Source organism: Chroicocephalus ridibundus, chromosome 2, assembly GCF_963924245.1.
Source record: "Chroicocephalus ridibundus chromosome 2, bChrRid1.1, whole genome shotgun sequence".
Taxonomy (NCBI): domain Eukaryota; kingdom Metazoa; phylum Chordata; class Aves; order Charadriiformes; family Laridae; genus Chroicocephalus; species Chroicocephalus ridibundus.
Genome location: NC_086285.1, coordinates 144409276 through 144428202, shown reverse-complemented (window position 1 = coordinate 144428202; position 18927 = coordinate 144409276). Strand labels below are relative to the sequence as shown.

Below are 18927 nucleotides of genomic sequence, written 5' to 3'. Positions count from 1 at the left end.
GAGTGGCATCCAGCTAGTCTCAGTCTACAGTGAGACTTCTGCTTTCTTGCAGGAAAGAAAGAGATTGCCAGAGGCAGCATGAGTGTGTGTTATGTATTCCATCCTCCACCCATGGTTCAAGGCTGAACACAGGGAAACAGGATGGGAAAGCCAAGGTGTTACTGTTGAAGTCCAGGGTACTTTCTGTCCTGGCTCCACCTTTACCACTGAGATGGGTTAATAAAATCTGAAGCCAGTTCTTCTATAGCCTTTTCCACTTCAAAAGCAGGGCTGCATTTTGAGTCAGCCTTATTAGAAACAGCCAGTCTCCACAGAGAGAGATGAAATAAACCCAAACCAGGCCATTCTCCATACCGCTATTTAATGTCCACCTATCTCCTTTCCTGAAGCCTACACAAAGCCAGCAGCATCTGACGTCACGACAGAACAGGATGCTGACTGAAGGGGCAATTTTCTCAGAAATCAGACTTCTCCTTAGACAGTTCTGGAAACTGCATGAAATCACTGACTTATTATTTTTTTCAAATAAAATGTTAAATTTCCCCTCAAAGAAGTGTACAGCAAGGATGTCCAATTAAGCCTCCGATCACATTGGAATGTCAAACTTTCCCTGTGGAGGGCTTCCAAAATGAAGGGTATTACCCAGGTGCCAATGACCGATGGGCCTGGATTTGCCTAGCAGCACAGTCAAACCCCTGCAGACTTAATTTTAACGTACCTTTGAAACTCCAAAAGGAAGAAAAAACAAAAAAACATGCGAAAAATCTCAGCTGTGGCTCACAAGGTAACAAAGACAAGGTTCTACAAAAACATACTTTAAAAATTCACAAGTATATATAAACATCAAAAGACAGATTACAAAAAGTGCAATAACAAACAAGTAAGTAGCACGCTTGGAAAACAAATGGGATTTCCACAATAGCTCAGCAAATGCTCACAACAATGAAGAAATTTCTCTTCCAGAACTACCATAAAATTCTGCGCTTAACTTTTAATGGCTGGAGCCTCCCAGCTAGTCTAGGAGACACTCCACAAGAGGCTTTCTAAGAGAAATGATTAATGAGGCTTCACTGACAGTTTTTTTTGAAAAATGATGAGCTAGCTACATGCCTCTAATGAGTGTTTAAGTCTGAAAACTCAGTATGTTACGCTTATGAATTTCTTTATTCACTATATGCATGTAATTACCTCAGAGAAAACTGTCATAGTTTTGGCAGTATCTAGACTTCCAAATTTAAAAGAAAAACAACAACAAAGAAGTGGACACCATGTTTACATCAACCTGAATGCATGTAAGAGAAAACAAGGCTGCCGCTGCTATGTTTTCTTACAGACTACTAAATTAGCATTATGCTATGGGAAAACTAAGCCTTCTCTAATCCTTATTTCTAAACTCCAGAGAGATCTACATAGAAACCGGAGGGACAGAAGACAGAAAATACCACAGTGAAATGATGCAACTAAGGAGTAAGAGAAAAGAGCAGAAAGTTAATATTTAAAACACAGCCCGCAGGGATGCTCAGTGCTCTGTAAATAGAGAGACAAGCACTCATGGTATTCACTAAAAGTATCATCTCCAGCTTATAAAGGAAAACTGCAAAGCTTTTCCTCAAATAATTGCATTACATCTTACACTTTTCAAAATCAAATTGTGACATGTTGTCTCACCTGAACCTGACCCAGAAGAATAATCATCATCATCAATTGGATAGACGCCTGATGCTTCTTCAACAGAGCTGTTGTCAAGGTATAAATCTTTATCAGAGGTCAAATCTGCTCTCTGAAAAACAGATAAGAGGGAATGGTTAAAAAGATAACAGTTCTCCAGCATAGCAGTCTCTTAATCTTCACTCCTATTTCCGAAGTTGATGATGGCACACTGAACAGTTTATACTTTCAGTTTACGCAACGTATTCATCTAAGATATTAAAGAAATTTGTAAAATTACAGAGTAAAAAAAATCTAAGGTTGCACAATGAAAACTAAGAAACCACGCAATCTTTAGGAAGGAAGCCCCCTTCAAATCACACTTCATCTCATTAAATGCATGAATGAATAAATAGTATTTGCAATATACTCTGCAGAGCTTCTGTAACAAGAAAGAAGCAAATCCCAGGATTGAAGCCCTCTGTCAGTATCTCAAATACACAAATCTATAGGCTGTCACGTGAAGTCTGTCATTTGATCTCAAATGGGATGCAACAGGAGCACACACCGAAAACCATCTCAGATATACACCAAGCCAAATACAAATGTTTAACAAGACAGTGCTGGTGATCAAGGATTATGAATGACATTTCCAGCAGGATCAGACAGCACATCTCCAAAATTCTGATCAGGCAAGACGCTCCAAATCCTAAATAAACACATCTCTCCTAAAATTTAGCTGTAGCTTCAACAGGCTAAAAAGTTGGCTTCTTTTGACTTTCACCACATTTTTCTGTCTGCATGTATTTCCCGACTAAAAAAAGATTTTGCTAAAATGAGCTGATAATAGAACAGGTATCAGTCATCTTTTTAGATTGACAACTCAGGCTTTGAAAGACTAGAAATGGTCTTCCTCCACAGCAGCTTGTGCTTTCTCAACAGAGCATAAACTTGGTTACAGGAGTTGTGTATCTCTGATGACTGAGAAGGTACCTGCCACTATTACTACTATTACTTTTACCAGCATTTCTGTATTTGCCCATATGCCACAACTTGTTGAAAAAAGTATGAAAGTTGCAAATGGAGTTTCAAGTCAAAAAGCGATACTATACCAATTTGAGTCTTTTCTTTATATCATATAATTGCCCAAACCAGGTGCTCTGCATCCCAAGGGTTTCCACCTTACTTTTTACCGCATGGCACTGATTGCCCATTTTATGCTACACAACATTCGCTGTAGCTTTCCTAAAGGGATACCAAACTGTGAAAGGGGTAACTCCTGTATGCCAAGACCCACATCTGACTTTCTGAGGTAATTTTTTCCCAGAGGTCTAAAAAATATTGTTGAAGACAATTGTGACCTTCCTTTTTTTTTTTTTTTTAGGAGGCTTTTGGCAATGGATTCCTGTTTCAAGCTTCTTCACGGCAGAAAACTGCAATTCAGTTCAATCTAACATTTAAAAAATGATTCTTCATGGAAAGCAGAAAGGCCATCCTGATTTATTAGAGTATTTCAGGGTAAGAGACCTTTGCACTGGGGGTACCTAACACTTTTCTGAACAGCTCTGAACTAAAAAGTATTATCCGTTTTTTCCTTCTAAAGAGGAAAAGAAAACTTGGTCAAAGTCTACTCTTGCTACGGCAGCTTTTACCTGTGGGATGTGTAGGGAAAAAAAAGCCCTGCTTTTAAGATAGGTTTACAAAAGGCCTGCTCCCATCTGCTGCTGCTAGTTCACACGGTCTGCCTGGAACTGGCTGCAGTCCAAAGCAGAAATTCAAGACGATGTCTGGTCACCATCAAATGACTTAATTCCTTTAAAAGATGTCTCCAAAGAAAGGCCTGAAGTGGCCTGGTAGGTGTATAGGTGGTATTGTAATTAAGACGCAGCTGAAACTGTTTCCGTATAGGAAAACAACTCCCTCTCACGGGACAAATATCCTGCTGTTGATCAGGCTGCCACAATGGACCAAGCCACTTTGTCCCATTTTACTTTCAGCCCCAACTGTGGTACAAACCAGCCCACTCCTCAATATCAGGCAGGAAAAAACAGAACATATTTAAAAGGAAGTGCAGGTGGCTGACCATGAGTATATAAAAGGCATACAATATTCAAAAGATATCAGAGGTAGTAAATGTTACCTAACGCCAAGCTGGGAAAAACATTCGAAGACCTACCTGGAGAAATTTCCTAACAATGGAAACTGCCAATAGCATTTGGCAACAGCTGAGAAACAGCCTGAGTTTGCAATTGTTAGTGAATGAAAACCAGTCTGCATGAGAACAGAAGCACCACACCCCCATGCCCAGAACTTTTAGTGTTGAATAAAAATATGAACTTACCAATCAATTTATTCCCTAGGCCATTTCCCACTTCTGTCTATATCAGAAACGAACACAGCAGAATTCAAAAACTGAACAGAAACCCAAAACACCCCCCCCCTCCAAAACAAACAACCCTGTTTTCTTGCTCTTTCCAGCCTCACAGGAGTCAGAGAAGACAGAAAGGATCCCTGACAGTTCTTCTAAAGATCCGTTTTTTGTAAGACAGTTGAGCAGCTAACCCAATCCAGCCCAAGCTACAAGCGCCTGGTCAGCCAGGCTCCCCACCATTATATTCATTCCCTTTCTTTCGATGAATTATGGCTTTTCAGCAGCCAAAAGCTTTCCTTTCTAGCTATGCTGAGATGTTCTCAAGATTTAAACCAGCTGAAAACAGAGGAACAGAAATGGAAGAGCAGCCTGTGTAGTTTTCAGCAGCAATTTGAGCATCCATTGTATTTTATTCTGGGCATCCAAAGGATACAATGTGAAACATTATTTAATATCTAGCATTGTGGATGGCACAGCTCCATCAGAATGACAAAACTATTCCCCACAGTACAATATTTACTATGAGGAGGAATGTATGACCCAGTGAACCCCAAATGCATTCAGATCAGACATCACGCTTCATCTTGAGCAAGATGCTCTGCAGCTTCTCCGGCCAGAGCCCCTTGCTTCAGCCCGTTTCCAGTACAAATGACTCTCATCTAGTGGAACTCGGGGAGGACACGAGCACCCTCTCAAACCAAAGGCACAAAGAAGCATACTCTAGCTTAAAAATCCCCAGGCATTTGCATAGATAAACACACTGCGCTGTCCCCAGAGAGACTCTCTTTGCAAGCTGGCTAGTAGACTTGGGGTAGGGGCACCCCCTCTACACCCACAGCTTGCACCTCTTTTCCCAGTTGCTCAGAAGCATGTAGCTGCCTTAGGCCACTTGGAATGAAAACTGCCTTCATTTAAGCATAAAAAGAAAAGCCCAACAGTTAACAAAAAATGCACAGCCATTAAAAATAATTCTCTGAAGATTAAGCTTAGCAAAATGAGAGACGGTTAATGAAAATAAAAGAATACTTCATGGTGCTTAAGTGAGTATTAAGCACCAAAGCCATGCTTTGCAATTTTATGCAGTGTACGAATAAATTTGATTTAATATTTGCTCTAGAAATGTTTTCTCGCTTGTCAGCTGGGAATCCATGGGGGCCCATGGACTACTTCCAGGGTGTTCACAAAAGATAAATTGGAAAAACAAGTTTGTTTTCAGTAGGCTTCGACAGAGAAAGGTCTGTACTACCACTTCAATAAGCTTAGGAGGAAAAGAAAAGTTTGCAAATTCTAACTCCATTATGAAGGCCAAATATTTAAGGGACTATTTCCTATGGCTAACAAGTGAAACGAGGGCCCTCATGTCACTTTTATGTAACAGCCTTATTTTCAGATCTATTAAAACGGCAGGAACACCAGGCAAGGATGTCTCTGTTATCAGTCCTTTAATCTGGCCCTGAAGCCACAAAAACTGCTCGTTACCTCTTGACAGAGATTGCATTCTCGTCCATCATTGTTATCCCACTTACGTTTTTATTCCAAGAATATAATGCTGCAAAATCCTGTGACCTAAATACTTCACATGCTACATGCCAATGATCGCTGATTCCTGTCTGGTTATTGACTACACTGGCACAAATCTAAATCTCATGGATGTAGTGTAGATTAGCACCCACTAAATACTAGATAAAAGATATTCCCATACCAGTTATATGTTGAAGTCTCAAAGTCTTTATTTTACTAAAGCTTACATTTTAAATTATTTTTAATATAATAAATTTAGATCATCCAGAACATATTTTTTTTAAAAAAAACCACCTCATTTTGACACTAAATGAGAGAGGAAACAAAGCAAAAAAGCTTTTTCTGACTCGTCATCTCATGAAAGGCATAAATCATTCATCAAAATTTCAAATGGCAAAAAACTGAAAACAATCTTCAGACAATAGAAGGGTTGGGAAAGGATGGCGCACTTCATTTAAAAAAAAAAGTACAAAGGGCCCTGTAATAGCCATTCCCTTTTCCAGTGCTGCTATTACAGTCAGTCTCCCCATCATGTGGGGATGATTTAGGAGCAAGACATTAAAGACTTTCATGCCATGTGGATGAAGCCAAGAAAGCTGGTGTGAGGAGCAGTGAAGAAGTAATGTCTACCATCGCTGTTGTGGCTGTTTGAAACTCAGACGGAAGAGCAATGAGTAACTGACATATGGAAGGAAACATTTTATTACTTACAGATGCACTGAAATGTCTGTTCTCTGCCTTTTTGGGTATATGGATGGGACAGAGAATTTGAGGTTTGCAGCTGGGTTATTAATGGTACATTGCCTCCCTTCTTCCCCAGATGGAAGTCTTTTAGATGTAACCCGTTTAGTATGCACACAACCAGAGATTAATATTTTAAAAGTGATGTTATATCCCAAATATCTAAGCCAGAAGGCTCTGAAAATTTGCAAGAGTTACAGCTGTTGATTAGGTGGCAGTCTTATACGTAAGAAGGAAAAAGAAAACAGATCTTCCTCTTCTATTAACAGATCGTGCCGTTCTATTAGTGCTTGTATAAAAGCATGTTCAGCTGGTGAGTCTGAGTTCACTGAAGTGATGCATTCTTCATACACACTACATTTTTGGAAAGCTAACTACCTGGATGCATTCATCTAAAGCCCTAGGGCCATTGCAGAGACTCCCAATGAAGGCAGGAGAAAAGGCAGTTGTGTGAAGGAGGAGCTGTATTTCCCCCTAAGTTTCCTGCAAAAGGAACTTTGATCTGCCGCTCAACAGAACTTAGTCCTAACAGACCTCAGCACTGCCGACCCCAAAGCTGGCAAGCTTCTTGCTATCATTGTTCACTATTTCTTTGCTTTCCTGATCACACCAGGAAAGCTATTTCACTGGTGAGACTGTCCCATCAAGAGTTCGTTAACCTTGTCCAGGAATGCGAGTCACGATTTTAAACAAAAAAAATCTACAGCACAAAACTTGAAAATCACATTTACACCTCAAAGCATTAGGTTCTTCCAGGGAAATGTGCTAACCAGAAGAGCATCCACCTCTTATTTCTAATCGCATTACTGGTTCTAAGAGATGAGCTGCTGTCAACTCTGGCAGTGCCCATCAACTTCCCTCAGCCTGTGCATCCCTACACTGAGCACGTGTACCCTGCTACAAACATGTAATTTTGAAGTAAGATTTTATGTTACGAGGCATGTTTACCACTAATTGTCCTGCTATAGATGCTTTTCTTTCCTCTCACTGATACTACAGCTGGGCACAGATGAAACGGGAAGGAAAGAAGCAGGCCCCATTATTTCCTTTCAAGGTGGTGGTGGCCACTTTCATGTATCTGCAGGCCAAACTCTTCCCAGCAAACCCCACTTCACTGCACTGTGCCAACTGCGGTGGGGCCTTCGGCAGAAGTAGTGGTGGAAAGTATGATGGTGGGCAGTTCGGGGGTTTTTTTTGAGAAATAAGATGCTAATAATTAATGATGTAATTTAACACTCTAAGGACTCCCCATTTTCTTCCTTGGAGAAATGATACTGCCTGCGCAACGGTGCAGTCATTGGAGTGGGTACTGACTCCAGGAAAGCTGCCCTGCACCACCACCTGGGTAACTGTGATCACAGCAAAAATATTCTTTCCATAACAACTGGCCCCAGACTAAATCTTGCAAGTTTGAGAGCCAGGGTTTCATACAGAAGCCATCTGCATTGCTCATTTCCTCCGTATCATTTTGACGTGGTTACCATCTCCCGGTTTTACTGCAGAACAGCTTAAAACCCTCCAAAGCACTCTCCACAGCTTCTGCCTTTCTGTGCCAGTCTTCCTGCTCATCCACCCGCCCAATGTGAAAATCAGCCTTGCAATGGCAACTGCCTGGACCAAATTTGCGAATGCCACCGCCACCCCGACCGTTGGCTTTGGCCAATTAAATAACAACCTTTGATTGCTGTGACTCATTCTGGAGGGCTTGTTTCCAAAGGTATTTTTAAAAATACCTCAGAAGACATTTGCTGCCCTTCTTCAGGTAAGGGTGGAAGCGGAAATGAGCTCTGTACAGGTGTCCCTACCAGCGTTGTTAAGTTGGGTGGTTGCCCATGGGGCCGGTGCCGGCAGCGGCGCGGCAGGCTGAGACCCTGTCTGGTGCAGCGCAGAGCCACTACCATGGCCGGAACACATGCCAGAAAGATTATTCACGCTCCTTGTACCTCATGCAGAAGAACTTCCTGATGCTGCACAAAACTATAGCTTTAGGCCTCCAATCTCTCATGACAGATAAAGAAAGGGTTTGACCGCTCGTGGCTGCTGAGGAAAGGCGGAGAGCCCAAAATAAACACAAGCACTGCAAACTGCTTCTACCACTGCTAGCATTCAACAATAGAGGACTCTACCAAAAGAGCTGATTTACAGAGATTGCCTCATGTCAGAGCCAAGAGTCAAAATATGCTGCCTTTTAAGACGCGCACAGTCTGTTACGCCAGACTAATTACCAAAACAGAGGCGTATTTGACAGGGACAGCATTAATAGAAAAACTCTTGCTGGTGTCAGGCATTTCAGCAGTCTATCTCATGGCTCGGACTACAGAAAATACACCGCATCCATGGTGCTCACAGGGAAACACTCCAAGGCAAAGACCCCCCAAGGTAAGGAGACACCAACAAGCCACCACCATGTCAGCTACTGTTCACTTACAGCCATGCACCAAAGAAATTACTGTGCTGCACTTGATAAATTTAAATTCACACTCTCCACAAAGTCATAGAAACTCATGTGCCTGTTTTCTAACAGTCATCTGTGCCTTTAGAAATATTCCCTAATGTGTAATTACATGCCGTATGGCACATTATATGATAAGAGAACTTTAAAAGATAACTGGAGAACTTGTTCAAGCTTAGCTGAAAATGTTTTTCTTCCCATTATAAAGGCTCACAGATCTGTGTAGTGGGTCTTTCGCCTGCTTACAGTTTTGGAGCTAAGGCTTGTCCTGCCTTAAGGAGAAAGATAACCATCCTCTAAAGTTCTTGCCTGTTTGAGGTAAATTCCAATGGAATAAGCTTCTGTCTTTCCATTTCTTTTCAGAGTCTAATTTCCAGTTGCGCATCATTTATGTAGTAGATGTACACAGAGGCTAAACTTCAGTCTATCAGTCTAATCCCTTGTCCAAAAACTGTGTTGCCCAGAGTGGGACAGAGGTTGCTGTATGAAAACGCAGGAGGGAGGCAAGCGAGCACGGCAGCAAGATCAGACAGAGCTTTCTGACATTATGCACAAGTACCAAAGGCACAATTTGTGATGAAGGACAGATCAAACAATTTGCTCATGCTCTCTAGCCTCAGCAGATATTTAGTAAATGAACAGAGATACTCATCAGTTACCCAACAGCCTTCCTAGGCTATCTAACTAGGCTCAAGCCCACATCGGGTATTAAAGGACTGCTAGTTGAGCGAGACCATAATTGGGTCTGCTTCAAGAAAAGACGCCTTCATCATCCACCCTGCAGAAGATACCTACATCTTCATTCAGTTATGCGGAATGTTCTGGAACAACAAACCTTTACCTCTGTGCATCTGTGCCACCACTATATCCCAGTGAAGAGCAGTTTTTCACCTGGGCAGACTCTCCTCAGAAGAAGTCCCACAGTTTCATCTTACAACTCAGTAAGTAAAAGCTACCTGGATCACAGGATATGAAACTGCAGTGTTTTATTTTCTTTCTCCAGCAATGGAAGTTTCCTGTGGTTCTACAGCAACTCGTGCTGAAAGCCCACGCTCAAAAGGGGACCAGGACCTACAGCCAGGGAAGCTGCATGATCAGACCACCTCCACACAGGCTACAGGTTAGGACCAAGGGACCTTCCTAGCCAATGACCACATAAACTTACTCCAACTCCAAAATGGTTAGTTAGGAATGATAGAGGGGCACGGCAAATCTGATACACCAACCCAAGCAAACAGTGCTGCTGTGCTGTTTACATGAACCCCCTGATTTCACACTATATCACATCCCCTGACTCCGCACTAACAGGCCTTTCTCTCCTTGCACGTGAAACCCAGAATTAAACACTGCAGTTTAGTTGTCTTCTTTACCGTGAAAACCTCAAGACCTCTTAACAGTCAGGGTACAGCACACAGCAATTCTTGTTTCCCATGTAAAAGCAGAGGTTTAATAGCAAAGTTTCTCCAGGAACCCCAAAATTAAAAAGACTCAAAGCCCTCTCATCTTTTGTGCCAAGTCACCAATTGGTGCAAAGAACAGTTTATTCTTCAACTCTGCCTTTGACGTAGGCATGATACAACAGGGAAACTATTTTAGAAGGGCTACAGCTGAATCAGCTTCCGAAGTGCCACTCCAGCCTGAAATATTAAAGGGCAATGTGCAGGCAAAACAGTATCAGAAGCCAGCAGCCAGCAGTGTGCATCACGGGTTGATTTATCTCAATTAGCATAGCAATTTTCTGCACGTTTTCCAAAAAGCACCCATCGGTTTCACCAAAAATAGGATCAAAACCACCATGCAAATTGTTGTCACAGCTCAAAATGCTGATCAGTTTTTTAAGGACACATCAGCCCATGTGCAGACAGGTTAAATTTAAGGCACAGCCGTGACCAAGAAGCTAAACGTGCTCCTTTGAAAATGCTGAATGAAGAGGTTAGCCTGCTTTTGAATCACCAGTCCCAAGTCTGACAGTAACGGGAGATGCAGGTAGCTTTTGGTATAGAGGTCAAAACTACACGTACCTGACCCAGTCAGTGCTTTTAGATCCAATGCGCACTGACTCTTCCACGCACACCTCCCCTCTCCTTTCATGCTTTACTGATCCTTTTTCCTAATCAATCAGAAGAACTAACACTTATATTTTCCTCCCTCCTCTTGAGACTGTGGATGAATGATTAAAGCTGCCAGGGTAACCTCTTTGGCATGCATGCCAATAACTCCTCACCTAATAGCCTTTCCTCTGCCTCGCTGCCCTGGCCCACTGGTGATTACTGCAATCCCTTGAAGTGGTCAAATTGCAGGGCAGCCCCCATGGAAACCTATTTGGAGCTGTTCGAGCTCATACCAAAGAATGATGTTTTTAATACAGATTGTTCTTTTTAAAGCCCTACAAAAGCAGCTGTAATCAATCGTAGTGGGAGCACTGCAAACCTCCGCCAGTTTCAAAAGCCCCATATCGATTCCTTTCCAGTCCGTGGATTTCAACAAAATAACCCCATGTGAGGAACCTAGAATCAACTAACGTGAAATCATTTAAATTAAGATATTTTTGCCATTAGTAGCAAGAATTGGCAATAAACTGCCTCAATCAATTGCATTCCTTTTGCATAAACAGGGAAATTACACATAAAACAACTATATTATTAAAGTTACATTAAGCACCAATTAAATATTACTAGCAAAGGTTATGTATGGCAACTGAAGTTTGCCGAAGGTGAGGAGGAATCAGACTTCAGAGCTTAAGGAGTGAGCATTTCCAATTCTTGAATGCTTAATCTATTATTCAATAGGGACTAATTTGCTGAACAATAAGGTCCGCAAATCTCTCAGTGGACACTTCTATTTGCCACCTGCAGCCAGCAGAATCTTGGTGACATCTCACCAAAGCTCCCCATAGGTGGAAAAATGGCCACTGGTAGATCTGAAATCTGTTTGATCTTTCTAAAACTGTGTGCTCTGGTAGCAATTAGCTGAAGGAACTTCCTCACACAAACACATGCAACCTATTTCAGAAGATGGTCATAAACCGCTTTAAATGAAGAGAAATCCTGGATCCTCTGGAACTGAGATGAACTCTGGAACTGAGATGTGGTAACACATTCATATCACAGGTTCACTAGATTCTTACTTAAGGAAAGTAGAGCTTAAATAAATTTTAAGTATGCTTAAATGAAACACCTTTGTATCAGGACTCTCAGTTTCATTACAACAGGATACGCAGGCTGTGCACTCAGCACGAGAAGAAAGAATCACCCTTTAAACAAGTATCTTCAAAAAACCCGCAACAAACAAGAAACCCCAAATCATCATCTTTTTACTGCTTCAGGTTCTGACAGACAGTACCAGTTTTGAGCAGAAAATCTTCTCTAATGATGCAAAATGCAAACTGAACTGCAGATCAATGTGAACTTCGTGTTAGCCAGCAGAAGATGCTGCATGTGCCGACTTCTTTCTCCAGTCCATGGAGACAATCACATCTTCATTTATTCGGGTAACTACTTCCAACTTGTTGGGTAATGGCTGAGCTAAGTGATAAGCTTGTCCTCTGGCAGTAAAAGCACTGGTAAATACAAAACTGGGTTAAATTAAGCCAGAAGCCTTAATCTCTGCGGCCGAAAAGGATAAATGGTATCACTGCTACTCTTTCCACTGGTATAGTCTTCTCAGACAGAGACAGCGAACACAGAAAGCATTGAGAGACCAGGTACATCCTTGTGAGATACCTCTTAGTATCCCAGATCCCCAAACAGTAAAACAACAAAGATGACTTTATTGCTGTTTCCAGGTGCCAACTAGTCTAACACCCACTCATCTCACTGGTGTACAAGATTATGTTGTTGGATTCAGCACTCTGATCCTGTCTTACTTAACTGAATTTTTGCTACAAAGGCTTGGTGTTCATATCCTCTTTGATGCATACAAAGATAAGAAATGAGTTTACTTCAGATGGGATAAAACACCACTCTAATAACTTCCACTGTAAAAGCAGTTGAGTGAAATCAGAGATACGGCGGCTTGTACGGGCGACGTGGCTTCAGGAACAGTCTTCTGTCTGGTATGCTGCCCTTCAGGCATGACTCCCCTCCTTCCACTGGGGAGAAGGAACTGGTGCATCACCGACACAAGCCCGCATGACTCCCCAGCCAAAGATGACAGACGGGCTGGGCTGGGGGGACACACAGCACCCTCCCTGCAGCACCAGCCAGCTTCCTAGCCAGGTGGGGCCGAGGCAAAAAGGAAGGATTTTCCCTGCTGCCCTCCCCTCCTTCTTAGACTCTCCTGGCAGCTCCCTGGGCTTGCAGTGAAGCACCAGACTGGGCAAGGGAACTAAGGGGACAATTTCTTCTGAAGACAAATATAGATCAGGGCTGCATTCAGAAACTAGGTGGATATACTAAGCAGAACCACTAAATGAGAATTTCACAGAATCATAGAATGGTTTGAGTTGGAAGGGACCTTAAAGACCATCTACTTCCAACCCTCCTGCCATGAGCAGGGACACCTTCCATTAGACCAGGCTGCCCAAAGCCCCATCCAGCCTGGGCTTGAAAACTTCCAGGGATGGGGCATCCACAACTTGAACTATATTGTTAGGAATTTCACCCAGTTTTGCAGCTGACTGATCCCATATCAACTGCACAGCAAGAGAAAACGAGGCAGAGCCTTGGTGAGGCAGTCTGCTGCGAGCATCCATACCTGTTGTAAGACACTTCTGCACAGCGTTTCACACACACTCATATTGCTGAGAAGAACCATCTAACATATGTCTGCTCTTAAAAAAACCCAGTAACGTACACAGAAAGCATCAAGCTGAAACCGCCTCGTATAAGGTATCCTAAAATAAAAGAGTTACTCCATGAGCAGTGGAAAGTCTGGCACTTGATTTTCTACAGAGCTTGCCCTCCCCACCACAACCCCAGCTCCTGCCCCTCTTCCCTGTGCTGCTCCCTCCCTATGAGCTATGCATGTGGATGTGGCAGAACATGGATTAAATAACTGAAGATGAACACATAGGAATTTCTCGAAATAAAAGTTTCAGATGGAATTACCTAAGGGACCACCTTCAAACAGCATGCTACATTTTTTTTTGGTTTAAAGCATGGTCAAGAAAACCGCCGCTTTATTTGAAGGATTAGTGAACTGATAACATAATCTCTCCCCGTTAACATGAGTGGCTACTTTTAATGAAAACTGGCTGAAATAAGCTTCATATTGATTACCTTCAGCTGATGTTTTTAAAAAAATGCTACATAAAACTAAACCAAATGAATTACATTATAATGAAGGTAGGGATCAATTACACTGCATTTGATAAATTAGTTTCCCTTGATCTGAAGGAAGGCAAGCCAGGTAAGCTGTTTGACAGCATTTTTAACAGTCATAGATCTGACTGAAGAGTAAAATACAACAAAGACTCTTAATGGTATTAAATATCTGTTATCAAAGAACAATCCTTTCTTTCTAGCATTCATACTTTAAATCAGAGTTCTGCTGAAGGGAACAAAAATTTCAGTATTTCTATAGCCAAACACAAAATCTTCATAAAACTGTCCCAGCACCATCAATACAAGGTTAGCCACGCTCTACAATCTTTTAAAAATCCATATGCCTACAAAACCTCCTGGAGCTGTTACACATTGAGGATTTCACAGCATTATTGACCTGGGCAGCCTCTTTATCCTCAGTAAGTTATTTTAAGCAACTTTCTGCCAGCAAGCAAGTCTCTTTGTTAGGCTTTGTCTGTATTATTGCTAAAGCACTGCTTACAATACAGCATAAAATGTGGAGGTACTAAGCAGAAACCAGAAAGGGGTCTGTCAAGTTCCCTTTTTATTTCTTTTTTTCTCCATTTTCCTGATATGCTTCTAATATGCTACAGATCACTGCCCGGCTGGCTATGCATCTAAGCGCCTCCTGAGAGGGAGCAATGTGAATGTACAGCAGGCAAAACAGACCAAATCCATGTATTTTGGGGACCATGCTATTTAACTTGCACATTTTATTTTGCCTTGTGGCACTTTTATATATATATATATGTATACACACACACACACACATATATATAATTAGAGAAACAGAAGCTAGCAAATGTATGTGTAAGGAAACACACCACCTGGCTTGGGGGGTGAGGAAAGGAAGAAGAAAAAAGAAGGTAAATTCTTCATACTTCAAACTCAAAACCCAAACACTCTGCTTTATTTTTAAACCTGTTATCAGATAAAGGTCTTCAGCTTGAGGATTCTATCACTGTGGCATGGTAGGAGATGCAAACCTCAACCTTACCTATATCCACATAGATCAAAAAGACATCTCATTGTCTTCTGCAGGCTTGTGCCTGGACGTATCAACCAAGAAGGCCAGCGCTAGCACAGCAGCCTTCCTTGGATTGTAATTTATGAATAGCCACAGTCAAGCAGCCACATCCATGCTTCTTCTACTTTACTACTTAGCAAAAATATTTATGAGGTGATCCTGGTTGGGGAAGCAACTCTTGCTCGTCCTTTTACTTTGAAGTTTCAGATCTTGAAAGCTTGCGTGGCCAGTGACCCATACTACTCCTTGGTGTCAACAGGACCTACCTTGTTTTAATCAAAGGGCACACTATATAATGTACTCAACTGACAGCCCACGGAGGCACAGAGAGATTTAAATTTGATAACAGCTTCTGTATCACGCTGCATAACTAGACTCTCAGCTGAGTGCAAAGGCATATAGAGGAAGCTGCCCAGGGAGCAGGGTAATAGAAAGGTTTAAACTGCTACAAAATGAGTCTACAAAATCTCTGCTAGTGATACTTTATTTCTGGATGTTAGATCAACTTTCCTATTTCCTTGCTAAACCTGTACCTTGCACAGTGAATGGAAAGAACAGATATTTTCTAAGTTATCCATTCAGTAAGGTTTGCAAGTACCACACAAACATCTTTTAAGCAACGTCTTACGGAAGCAACTAATTGAGCACTGGCATCTTTTTGCTACTTAACATGGTTAAGCGCTGGCAAACATAGTGGACACAATGGATAAGTAACCTGTCAATCCTGAGTTATTCTAGATAAGGCACGAATGTATTCCAATTATCTGCACCATACTTCTGACAGTTCTGCTTCAAAAATACAGCACATAATCCGCTCCATATAGCCATCAATCAAACGGACAAATTCTCTTAAGGTTTCATTGTAGATATGTCCAAAGCAATTGCACTTTACAAGGCTATCCCCAGATTAATAACAAAAGTTTAATTCAAACCACAGGTTTTTCTCTGCAAGCAATAAAAAAAGTTTGCTACACTGACGGCATTAGAAAGCTTCTTAGTTCCCGTTTCTGTTTGCTTCAGTAAAAGGGTCACTCAGGACTCGGAAATGGAACAAGAGAAAAGGAGTTTCATCAGCCTAAGTGTTATGGATATCGTCTGCTTAATAGACCTGACCTCACACAAACCTGCTCACCTCCCTGGGTTCTGGGAGCTTAAAAAAAATAATCCAAGGACAAAGAGGGGAGGTGTAAAGACTCTGCTTAGGGAGACCAAATGGCAAGACATTCAGATCTGCTACAGTAAGAGAACACAGAACAGTTTTGAAACATTACTAGTACATTTGCATATGTATAACTAAGAAAACAGAGTGGTCAAGGACTGTGTTTCAAATGAGAGCAATGCAACGCAAAGCAACATTTTAACATATGCATCTATACAATTAGATATAAAAATGCGCCTGTAATGTGGTTTTAGTAGAAAGCATAGAAGAGTTTTCTATCACACAACATATTGTATTTAAGTTTTTCTCAAATTAGACATTTTCATCAAGAATAAACCTCTCCTCACAGGCCCGGGTGTAAATCAGGTTTTCTGATAAACATACATGAGCAAATTAGATCAAGAACTTGTCAATAAATACAATTTTGCAAATAATACAAATGGAGGCAGCTTTTTACAGCATGTTGGGGAAGACAACTGTAAGGAGGCAACTACAAGATGGTATATCCTGGCAAGTAGCATTTGTTTATTTGCTTTGACCAGATAGAAGAGATCAGAAACATACTCTCATATGCCATTTTCAGGGACAATAATTGAATGAGGGCAGATGATGACCAGGAAGCATTTGAGAACTGAAAAGGTGAAGATCATTTCTGCTGAAAGCTCAGTTCATGACAGTAACTGACGTCTCTTCTTAAAAGTCACTCAGAAGTTGATTCGACTTCTTAATGACAGGACGAACAAAGACCATTAGGCAGAAGAACACAACAGCAACTGGCATTTTGATAACGCAGAGTCATCAGCTCATTTCTTTTCTTTAAAAACATGAGTCCATACTGGACACATCCCATGAAAGCTAATGCTACTCATCCAGTGAAATACATGGCTGCACTTCGCTTGCAGAATAATTGGCTTATCAAGATAAACTGGCACCCCGAGAGTTTGCTGTGCTGGAACTGCTGGCTTTAACAGCCTGACAGAGCATGGGCCCTTCTGCAGGCCGAAGGCCCCAGTCCAGCTCCTGGCAGGGCCCGTCCTCCCTCCATTGACGCCGTCCCGTGCTGCAGTCCCCCGGGGAAGCCCCGATGGGCTGGGAGAGCAGATTACTGCTGGCTTACGGCTCAGAAACAGCACGTTATGCAACAAAAAGGCTGAACAAGCCTCCATTTCATCCTTTTAAAATCAGTTTGAAAGGGAAAAAAATGAATGGTCGTGACGAAGAACACCAAAAAAGTGACATAAACCCCCCCAAACCCAGCGGAAAGCTGCGGGATAACGCCTCAGTTTTCCATGAGGGGGGTGAGGGCAGAGTCAGGAGGCCCTGCCAATGAAGCCTGCCGGGAAGCCAGGACTCGCTCTGTATTTTCTGCTCAAACACCACGTCCTTCATGAGTCCATTTACAATTTCAAAAAGAATGACCAGGCTGCGCTCTGCAAGTCTAATATTCCTAAAACCGGCTTTGGAGGTCACTCCATCTTCCACGTCAGGCCATGGAGGAGGAGGGAGAGGGAAGGGCCTGCCCCATGGTGCCAGCAGCCCCTGTGCCCCAGGGACACTGCCGCTCCCCACACACACCAGCTCGGCAGCCGCCGGCTTCGGGCAGGCAGCAAATGGCGCCAGCAGCCAAAGGCAACCCTCCGGGCAAGCCATGACCTGCCTTTACAGACGTCTTCTTCATTAGTTTTCCAGTAGGGCCGGTTTGAAGTGGTACACCATTTGCATTCAGAGTGAAAAACCTCGTTTTGTCACCAGAAAGCCGAGGAGAAGTTTCCAGATGGACATGAACCTCTCCCAGCTGGCTTTCTGCAGCAGGTCCGGTGAGCACTGATGAGCCAACAGGGCCCAGTTTTGTGAAACCCCATTTTGGGAGGATGAAAGGCCTGTTCCCTTCTCTGTGCTCATTACAACCACGGTTCAGAGGTAACACAAGATGGAAAGCGCTCGGGTTTGTAATAGCCAACTGCAGCCCTTCGGCTTTTGCTGAAGCAAAATATAAAAGTGGCACTTAAAGATTTGACCACAAAGCCTCAGTACATATAGTCTGCACACTGAGGGACAGGCTGCAACAGTACTGCTTTTTTTTGTCTTTTCTTTTTTAAAGGAATACTTGACATTCAAATAAAGGGATAGTTTAGGATACCTCACACCACTTCTCAACCTTATAATGTATTAGGAAATCAACTTAATATCCTATTATCGATTTATAACCAGCTACATCATACCCTATTATCGATTTATAATCAGCCCTATCATCTGAAAGTTAAAGCTCACGTCCTCTAAAGGAGTCACCAAGAGGAGCAAGCTTCTCCCTCACTTCCAGGCCTGCTCCACTGGATTGTGTAGCTGAAGGTTTCCATTTTGCTGGAAAAGGCTGTCATTCATGACATTATGCAGTGCTGAAGGAGCCAAACAGATTAAATGGACATCTGCCTTTCCAGTCTGCTATAAAAGTGGTTTAATACCAAGCAGTGTTTAAACAGTAAAACTGTCTGCAATTGCTGCTCTATAATCTGGGAGTAATCAATCAATCTCAACACCGAGCTTCCATTACTGGTTCTCTGCAAGCAGCTGGAAAAACTTCCAGGGCACATACTACTTGTTTATACCCCAATGCTAAAGAGGAATTAAACACAGATTCAGTCTGCATTCACAGTGATCCTGGCACACGTCAAGTCTCAGCTTGTATTACCAAAGGAAAGCACAGAAGATACTGTGAAACCTCCA

General features: G+C 42.2%; 1 protein-coding gene across 1 annotated transcript in view; it reads right to left on the bottom strand.

Moving 5' to 3' along the window:
* SDC2 (syndecan 2) overlaps positions 1 to 18927 on the bottom strand; it is a 59868-nt gene that overhangs the window by 8760 nt on the left and 32181 nt on the right. Inside the window, exon 2 of the mRNA XM_063327241.1 lies at positions 1669 to 1780. Coding sequence (XP_063183311.1) covers positions 1669 to 1780 — 112 coding nt within the window. The remainder of the gene's footprint in view (positions 1 to 1668; positions 1781 to 18927) is intronic.